At 42.0% G+C, this 10,604-nt stretch overlaps 1 protein-coding gene across 7 annotated transcripts in view; it reads right to left on the bottom strand.

Moving 5' to 3' along the window:
- The window catches only part of LOC137416826 (rho GTPase-activating protein 15), a 186,635-nt gene that overhangs the window by 49,135 nt on the left and 126,896 nt on the right, over positions 1 to 10,604 (bottom strand). For all 7 annotated transcript variants that reach the window (XM_078781893.1, XM_078781895.1, XM_078781896.1 and 4 more), the window contains 2 exons: positions 9,570 to 9,647; positions 7,638 to 7,772 (listed from right to left, as the gene is read on the bottom strand). In XM_078781893.1, coding sequence (XP_078638019.1) covers positions 7,638 to 7,772; positions 9,570 to 9,647 — 213 coding nt within the window. The remainder of the gene's footprint in view (positions 1 to 7,637; positions 7,773 to 9,569; positions 9,648 to 10,604) is intronic.

Genomic DNA, 10,604 nt, shown 5'->3' with positions numbered 1-10,604 from the left:
CCGGACTCCAGAAAGAAGACCGTGGCTGCTGGTGTGGCGGCCCAGCAGGAGCAGGAGCACTAAGTCGGACGGGCCTAGGAGCCTTGTGGGAGATTTTGCTTAAGATTTTTGTTATAGTTTAATACATTTAACTGTGTAATGAGGTAACCATTTATAAAATACTGTATGTTGTGTGTTATAAGCTAACATTTTGGGAATAAATGGCACAAAATTTTTTTTTCAAGGATTGTTGTTTTTATTCCTCAGGGTGAAACTTCAAGGTCGATGAGGGAGGGGGTAAATGTTGTCCGATTGGAAAAAAAAGTTCACCAGGAGAGTTTTCTCGACTATTCCAATGAATCGCGGGGGTTGGAGCTTAGAAAATCCGAATGTTGAGGAATAAGGAATATATATATATATATATATATATAATGAGGACTATGAGGACTATATATATATATATATATATATATATATATATATATATATATATATATATATATATATATATATATATATATATATATATATATATATATACATACATATACATACATATACATACATATGTATATATATATATATATATATATATATATTTTTTTTTTCATACATATATATATACATACATACATACATATAAATAGGCTAATGTCTGTTTGCCGCCTCCCCCCATGAAATGCGGAAATGCTCCTCGGAGAGAAAATTACAAGCAAGAATAAAAAGGCACCACCAATTCTAGCAAATTCCTGGTAGCGTAGGGCTCAGGTTTGGAGCTCTGACCACAAAGTAAACTTCATTCAGGCCTATGCAAGCAGCACATGCCAGGTGTTGCATACCAGGGGAAATGGGGGAAGACGTGGTCCCTATCTATCACAGGCACAAGATTTCCCCACCACCTCAACCCCCGCCTCCCCCACTCAATCCCACTATGCCCACACCCCATTACACTCAGGGTATTTAACCCTTTGCCTGCATATTTCCAGGCGACACCCACTTCGTGGCCAAGACGTTGGATCTGAGCTTTGCCCGACGAGGCATTTGCAATAGTTAGTGGAGCCATTTTACTCTAGTGTGTTCAGCATCTTGTGCTGACTGCATTTATATTCCTTCTGTACAAATGCTTTGCAGCAGAAACCGGAATGCAACAACATTGCATCACACAAACCCAAAAGTTGCAAACAAAGGTAACCTTGCATTCCCCCAACCCTAACCCCAATCTGCTCATAACAGCAGTCCAGGGTCAAATCGATGAGATTAGAGTGACCTGGATTTGTTTTGTAACATTACACAGATTAAATCATAGCTTACCATAGACAAAAACCACCTTTAGAGGCCATTTTTCCCCGCAAGCGGGGGTTGGCCTTTTTCGGGAACTGTGGTTGTTGTTGTTTTTCGGTCCCCTTTTTGAAGCAATGTTTTACGGCCGGATGCCCTTCCTGACGCCAACCCTTTTTGCCGCCTTTAACTTTGTAGCCAAGGCCTCATTTGCACAATCAAAAACATCACCAGTGATGTCAGACTGAATCGACCGAACAACAAATCACAGGGAGTACACATTTGTTGTTCGGTTACTCTAACACTGATTTCCAATGATTGCATAATTAACAATCGAGCAGGAACTCTGTTCTATGGTAAGTAGAGTCGAGCCAGCTTCCAGATTGTAGCTTACTAGTTCCCGTTTTGTTTAATATTTCATCATAGGGATATATTTATTATTGTAGCTTAAGAAGGCAGGTGCAATAAACCTAAACGGTGAAAAAAAAACCCCAAACAAGCGACTCCTCTCAAGGTGTCCAAACGTTGTTCTACTCGTTTGAGGAAGTTTAGATCAAGCTGTTGGGCCGAAACTCTCGTTTCCACTAGAGATCACTGGAAATGTCTGTGCTGGAGCCAGGTTGAGTCAAAGCGAAGCAACATATTTCATTAGCATGGCAGACCATGTCCGGTTGCAATTGTCCACATTAATCCATGTCCAATGTGTAGAAATTATGGACGTATACATTGTGAAAAATTAGACACCACAAAATACACTTACTTAGTGGATGAAGAACATGCTTCACAACCATGAAGTCCAACTATTTATTGGTGCATCAGAAATCACTGCTCAGATGGAATGCCCAACTGATGTTATTTAGTAAAGGAAACATATGGAAATCTGTTAACTAAATTGTTACCAAAAAATTTCTTCACCAATATGTTTGTAAAGGTGTGTAATAACATGTGTTAAAATGTTGAAGGTCAACTCCCGTGGGAAACCCAGAAAAAAAGCTGTTGAATTCGGGTACCGAAAAATTATTTTCGAGAATTTTTATTTTTTTTAATCGGCCCTTAAGTAACTTATGAGGGGTCAAATAAGGGTTTTTCATGATTCTGAGTTGATTGTTAACATTTATATTTCACCACAGACACTCCTTTGTGGAAAAATAATTTCTAAATATATCTCATTTTCTACTTTGCAGGACATGGAGTCTAGCAATATGGATGAAGACGTTACTCCACCTGTGCTCAATTGCTTCATCTGTGCATGCTCGGATACACCAGCTGAAAGGCTCATACAGGCAACTCCAAAGGGATACTCAACTTTATTGAAACAAGCAGAAACTGTCGAAAATGTTACTGTTGTGGAACGTATGAAGGAGGCTCAAAAGGAAGGAAAACTGAGGTACCACCAGAAGTGTAAAAATGATCTGTACAACAACTTTGTTGCAACCACCAAGAAGTCAGCTCAAGCATCAAAGGCAGAGAAAGAGTCATCAAAGTTGAAGAGAAGACGCACTACTTGTGAGTTCAGTTCATCAACTGGCTGCAGTTCTAGAAGATCACAGTCAGTTGACCTCCTGTATAAGGATGTATGCATTCTTTGCAACCAACCAGCCCAGCTCTACAAAAATAATCCAGCACAAGCTAGAAAGAAATACAGAGTGCCAGATAATTTGACTGCAGATACACTGAAGGCAAGCTTGCTGAAGACAGCACGGAGTCGCGGGGATGACTGGGGCACTGAAGTCACTGGACGCCTGGAAGGGATCAACGACTTGGTAGCAGAAGAAACACTGTACCATTTGCGATGCAAACTTATGTTTGCGAGAGGTGACAGTTTGTCCAAGACTGATGAGGAAGGAAAAAGGAAGAGAGGACAGAGGAGTATTGATGAGGAGCGAGAGGCAGTTTTTATTGAATTCTGCGAATGGTTAGACTCAGAATTAGAGCATGGGGTAATGAACATGGACCAAGTCCATGAAAAGCTGCAGGAGTTTGATCAGTCACCAGAGAAGAGCCTTTCTTATTCAAAGCATTGGCTAAAGATAAAACTTCTAGAGAAATACGAAGACACCTTGTATTTCACAACACAGGAAAGAAGGGCAGATGTACTCTGTCTCAAAGATGGCACCGACAATATTCTGCGAGCGCATCATGCTAATCTTGACCATGGAGATGAGAAGACTCAGATCATAAAGACGGCACTCAAGTTCATATCCAATGATATTGCCTTGATTGATTTAGGTCCAAAGTCATACCCCACCACACACAGTATGACTGACATCGATAGTCAGCTGACACTTGTTCCTGCAAGCCTTCAGATGTTCTTGAGACCGATTGTCAAGACAGACGAAAGAGTTGCCGTTTGGGGGCAGAATTTTATTAAGGCCTGTCGACCTCGGTCTGGAGTATTGCCACACCAAATGGGGCTTGCCATACAACTTGATCATAGATTTGGGTCAAAATGGATGCTCAACAAGTTCCACCGGCTGGGATACACTGAGTCTTACACGGAGACACAAAACTACAAATACTGCTTCCTTAATAGTAGGAGTGGAGATGATGTTCCAGATACTTCTGGCACTCTTGACACCATTGTGGAGGAAACCGATGAACAGATCAATGATGAGGTTGCGGTTGATGCTGCGCTTGAGGATCAATCAGTGATGACAGCCAAAGTGCCAGCCAGTGAAAGTGAATTGTCAAGTAATGATCAGGTGGTCTTTATGGAGGTTGGGGAAACAAACAATGCAGTCACTCAGTTTGTTGGAGACAATATAGATTTAAACATTGTCTCTATTCACGGAAACACTCCCTTTCACTCAATGGGTTGGATCGAAGTCACCTCTCCGGCACCACCTTTGCCAGATCCACAAACAGCAGCTTTCCCCCGGGTGAAGTTGAAGGCACTCGACAAAGCTAAGATCCTGAGAGGAACTGAAGTAAAGATTATTCCATTTACGAACAGGAAACAGATAGGAACGAACGCGATCATGTTTCTCCCCCTCGCTGAGCTTTCCTCCTCCCCGGCTCATGATCAGCCACTCCTCACTCCAGGTGACACACTCTGGGCAGTGGGGTGGGTGATCAAAGCCAACGATCCTGAGTTCCCACACTCCAACTGGAATGGCTGGATGAAGAGAATCCATGCTAATGATGCAAAGCAGAGCACACAGATCGAGTTCCTCCCAGTTATTTAAGGAGACCCTAATGACCTCAACACCATCTTCACCACTCTGAAAGAGTGCATACGGCACGCTGGGGTCGCTATAGTGACCTTTGATCTTCCGATTTGGCTGAAGGCTGTGAATATAATAAAGCAGGCAAATCTACCCGTCATTCCAAGGTTGGGTGGTTTTCACCTGCTGAAGTCTTATCTTGGATCAATGGGTAACATCATGGAAGATTCTGGACTACTAGATGTGATCCAGTTGATCTATCCTGGAAGTACGACAGCCACCCACATCATGGATGGAGGATGTTTTGACAAGGCAATCCGTGTTCACCTCCTCATCGATGCAGCCATCTATCAACACATCATGAAACTTGCCTTCACTGAGGAGGAGCGTGGTGACATGAAGACCTTCATGGAGAAGGTGGCTGATGGGAAGATGGGAGCCAGACACTCAGACCCAGTCGTGCCAGTGTTTGAGCAAAGGTTTGAAGAAACCTTCAAACGACTCGCAAAAGGAGGAAGAACACCTGCACTCTGGGTGGAGTACCACCACATGGTAGATGTGATCAAGGTCTTTATCAGAACCGAGCGACTTGCAGACCACAATGGGCATCTGTCCTGCATTGTTACCAAGATGCTTCACATCTTTGCCGCTGCAGGCCATCATCAGTATGCCAAGGGCGCACGGCTGTACTGTCAACTCATGAAGGAAAGAAACTGCAGTCATGATGTTGTTGAGTCTGAAGAAGACATAGACAATGACTGTTGAAACTTCTGACATTGTGAATGAGAAATAACTCTTGAGTATTATATATGTATGTGAAATAAAAGCTACTTTGTGTGTAAATGTAAAAGTGAAAATATAAATGTTAACAATCAACTCAGAATCATGAAAAACCCTTATTTGACCCCTCATAAGTTACTTAAGGGCCGATTTAAAAAAATAAAAATTCTCGAAAATAATTTTTCGGTACCCGAATTCAACAGCTTTTTTTCTGGGTTTCCCACGGGAGTTGAACTTCAACATTTTAACACATGTTATTACACACCTTTACAAACATATTGGTGAAGAAATGTTTTGGTAACAATTTAGTTGACAGATTTGTGAAATATCTCATAAAATGCCCTTACTAATTACCATGTTCAACATTTAAGCCTCAATTTTTTGGAATGTGGAATTTATTGGTTCATCGTTTGCCATTCAGCGTTTTTATTTACCCAAGTCATTCACAAACCGACTGTCCATGCCTGAAGTCAAAAATATTTAATAATTATGTTATTTTTAACTGGCAAATAATGTCATACAATCGTCCTCAAGTAATTGATCCCGATCCACCTAATTTTGTCATACGTCGTCCACAATTCTTGAAAAATATGCTCTATATTGTTTTTGGCCCTATCTCTCAATGGTGAAGAAGCTCTTAGAACATTCTAGTATCTGGATCCAGATCTTCAACTAAAGTATCAAACAAGCCCGGCTCCACCATTGTTAGATCATCGCTCTTGTTTCATTACACTTGCGGCAGAATCAGAAAAGGGTTCTCGGTCTGTTCAGCACATCTAGGTGGGTTCAGTTACCAAACAGCTTGCTATCGCTTGCCAAGCCAGCCGTACCTTAACAACTGTTTTGTTGGAGTGTTTGCTTGAGTACTAAAACCACTTGGCGAGCACTCCAGAAGAAAGTTTTTGCTCTTGCACGAGCCTCTTCTATGTATACAAAAAAAACAAAAAAAAAACTTGGTACCTGAGCACACCAATGAAAGTGCTGGGGTGTGTTCCATTACCAATCAGCTATTCCTATTCCTAGTAGATGTACCTAGTCCTAGTGTATCCTTTATCAGTGTAACATTGAATGGAGTCTATGTATTAATGAATTTTCATGTGTGTTTTTGGGGGGGATGTTTTAGGCCTAAATATTTTTTGTGCCCAGGGCCCCAAAAATGTTAATCCGCCTCTGCCACCAGCGGACTCATTCATTTAAAAGGGAAAAAAAAAAGACAACCACCTTTAGAGGCCATTTTTCCCCACAGAGCAGGGGTTTGGGCCTTTTTCGGGCACCTTGGTCCCGTTTTTGAAGCAATGTTTTATGGCCGGATGCCCTTCTTGCCGCCAACCCTGTTAGTCGCTTCTTGCGACACACAGGGAATTACCAGTGAACTGGTACTCAATTTGCCGACCTCGGAAGGATGACAGGCTGAGTCAACCACCCTGGCGTTAATTCAGCGATCGACCGGGATTCGAACCCAGGATCCGAGGATCCCAAGCTGGCACCCTAACCGCTAAGCCAACACGAGGCTGGCAATTACAGAGGCAAGCAGTTGAGGGCTTGTAAATAACACAGTTGAGGCCTTGCAAAAGAGGGAAAGATTGGGATCACTTTAAATGATTAAAGCAACAATTATTATGATTAGCGCGGTTGCGTTATCTTATTTATATGCATTAATCTCATTCATGCAGAACATCAGACATTGAAGTGGAGGGTATGGATAACACTTCAATTTCATTCTCATTCTTCCCTCCAGGTTTTCAAGACAGCTGTTCACAACATCAGATCATCCCCTATCCAAAGTCTTGATATTTTGCATCCCCATTAACCCTCCCCCTTCCTTCCCCCCATCCCTCCAATCTGCACACCTTCAAATTTCTATTTTTTCCTTCCTGGGAGTTTGTTTCTGTATCCATTTCGCCCACCCCATTCATCCTTGCCTAATCGCTCATTTGTCCAAGTTTCCCTATTTTTTGTTTTTCAAACATGCTGTTCGTGTTACCGCCCCTCCCCAAGTTTCTATTTTGTCCTCTCATTCTGTTGTGTCCGGATCATTATGTTCTCTAGCTCTTCCACGAGCCTTGACTTTTTATCCAGAAAAAACGTGCAGAGATGGGAAGATAAAGAGACACGCATAGTAGAGAGATGGTGGAGGCTTTCTCAAAAATGTTCTCAGCACAGGCTACATAGAGAAGATTACAGGACATTATGCGACATGTACAAAGAGATAATGAGTCTGCACAATGCCCCATTTGCCCCTCTTATACCATCCCGGTCACAACAGAAAAAGACACAAAGATAGACACAGACACACAGAGATACAGAGATACAGACGCACACCACAGGAACCTGTAAGCAGGCCAGATTTGTTATGTGGAGATAATGGGGGTGCAAAAGAACATAAACATATTCACACAAATTGAGAAAAAAAGAAAGCTCCAATATGCAATATACCTTTTCCTCCACGTCTGCTTTCCACCTCGACTTCTGAGAGCCAGCCTTGCTCAGCAGCTTATCCTCTTCCAGACTCTCCTTGTGTGCACCCTCCTGGTCAGCAGAGCCAGGTGTGGGTTCTGGAGGCTGAACCTCCTGCAATTAATAAACACCAACGCAATCTATCAAACAGCTCACTGAACATCACCGATAATGTACTAATTGAGTTTTTCAAAAATATTTCTACCTGAGTAAAATTTCAACTCGGACAAAAATGATTGCCAATGTTAACCCAATACAGAAAGAGTAGGAGTGTCCTCAAATCTCTTACAAAACCTTCTTTTTTTTAATAACAGGAAATGCCCTCTGAAGATTTTGTTGCAAGATTAGCATCCATTACAGCTGCTCTCTGGCATTTGATAATCAGTGCGACTATTGTTGAGAAACGGCCACAGGAGCTAAAGGGAGCAAGATATAATATATATTTAATTAATAAATGTGAAGCAAAAGTGTTGGTTTTTGTGTGAAATGATAGGTCACGTGTTGAGGTATATTCCAGCAGGTTTCCAGTGCCGCCTCCCCCCCCCAACCCCCTCACCATTAGGTATGTGTATAAGCACCTACATTCCCGCACCTTAATTTCTAAAACCACCCCCCATTGGAATCCATTTATGTTTTTTAACCTTCTCAACCTCTGTAGTACGGACCAGTGCAGACTGATGGCCGAAAGAGGAGCGCAAAGGGATGCGGGGAAAGTCGCTCCCATCTACCAATGTGAAATAGTGAGAAGCGTCACGATGCCACGCCAGCTCGCTAACATCTATAAAAGGTGGAGCGCAACTGTTCATGGCTGTTGCATTGGGATTGCGTGGAGAACGATTTTTCAGTCCAGTGCGTTTGGGTTGCCTGTTTTCAGTCCAGTGCAGAATGAAGGCCTCCCTAAACTCATGATGGTTGTATTAGCATACAAGGATGGGTTGGCAGATAATTTGGGCATGAATTTGTAATAAGTTTATGGTATCAGCAATCACATGCCTAACTCTTTGCAAAAGACACCATGGGATTTTTATGTAGACCAGATCATGTAGATGGGTACTCCAGCTAACTGTCCTTAAAGCAACCCTTTAAAGTCTAAATTCAGTCATTCATTCTACAATTCATCAAATAACAAGAACAACTAGAACTTTCTAAAGACCTAATATATTCTCATAAATGAGGCAAAATTTCAAATAAATCATAGTACCCTCTCCTATTTCAGAGAATAAAACACCAACAATAATTAATTAATTCACAGACTCTCGATTCACAGCCACCTCTGTATCAAGTGGTCATTCCCAGGAGGGGCAAACTGCAGGATACAGGTTCCGTTGTTTTAGGGAAAAAAAATTCACGAGCAAAAACAACTTTGGTATTACAAATGCCACTTAATAATTACATTGTGATTGACGCCAATCAACACAGGACTCGCACCACAACAACCGAGTATAAATATGGAATAAAACGTTTCCTCCCCTATAATTACTGAAAGGTAATAATGAACCCAAGATCAATCAAACAACTTGTAGGGTTGGAAACAATTGTAAATCACTCAATCTCATTCTATGAATGGTAAGGCCAACAATGGCAGATGCTTAAACTGCAATGAAACACTCCGAACATGCTGGAGTGGAATATAATCAAATGTCAAGTCCTTGACATCTGTCTTCATTTCCATACGAGTTAATCTAGTTTTTCAGTAAAACTCAAGTTCCATATGAGAGATCAGCTAATGGTTTACAATCAAGGGTTTATCAAGTATTACTGAAAACAGTAGAACTGCAGGCAACAGTCAGTCCTACCATGGTAATCAAACCACATTGAAGTATGAAGCACTCTGTTGCCAGTTGTTAAAAAGACAAATGATTATTAAAAATGTAATATCTATTGGTTGCAAAGTATAATCAAGTGACATACCACAGGCAGTTCCCACTCCGTCCGCCCGCTGTCTGTGTAGTAATACGGAGTACCCATCTCATCCACTGATCTCCACCACTGGAACAGAGCAAGTATCACGTGAATTAAAACACTGTACTGGACTTCAGCACCTGTGTATGTGGTACAAAATTCAGGTACTTCAGAACGAGTGAAATTACTCATCATTGCACTAAATAAGGACCCAAAGGCTCTGTACCAGCTGTGAGAGTCCAATCATTTTTGTGCACTTTTTTTTTGCATACAAGATCGAAGCTAGTGCAAGAGCTAACATTAATCCCCCAAAAAAAAACGGACACACAAAACATAAAATAAAGGGAGTGGGAGACAAGATGGGGAGAGAGAGGGAAGCACACAAGTACAACCGCAGAGAACAGAGACATCGGGAGATCTGTGGGAGGGAGACAGCTTGGGGGGAGGAGGCATGGGAAGGGGGGAGGAGCGTTTATGGGAGAGGTATAAAACACGTGGACACTGCTAGGACTTCCAGGAAAGAAGTTGGTATTTCAAAAAAGTGGATCTGGGGTGAATTAATGGGGGTAGAAAAGATCAAGGTTTTGGATGGGGTAAGATAAGAGATGGTGGTGGACAGCTGTTTTAAAGAACTGGAGGGAGGAGTGGGATTGAAGAGAGTGAGGGAGTTTGTTCCAGAGGCAGGAGTAAAGAGGAATGAAAGAGTGAAGGTGAGCAGAGTCTTGATTTTGGCAGTTTAACCAGAAGAGGGTTGCTGGTAGATCTTGTGCGACCTGTAGGAATATTTGGGGGACAGAGCCCAGACAGAGCTGGGGAAGCAAGGCTGGATAGGAGTTGGTAGAAGACAGAAAGACCACCTACCTGCCTGTGGTGAGTGAGTGAGAGGCCCTCACGATCAGCTTCATTGCAGGAGATTCCAATGATTCTGAACGCTTTGGTTTCAACTTTTGAGTTTCAATTTTCATTTTCAAATTTGATTTGTTTTGCACTATTGAGTGATTCCGGTGTCACGTTACCCAATCGGATCCATGATTCTTGCGCTTA

Source organism: Myxine glutinosa, chromosome 7, assembly GCF_964187855.1.
Source record: "Myxine glutinosa chromosome 7, kmMyxGlut1.1, whole genome shotgun sequence".
Classification (NCBI taxonomy): Eukaryota; Metazoa; Chordata; class Myxini; order Myxiniformes; family Myxinidae; genus Myxine; species Myxine glutinosa.
The sequence above is the reverse complement of the archived record's forward strand: the minus strand, read 5'-3'. Positions and strand labels throughout refer to the sequence as shown.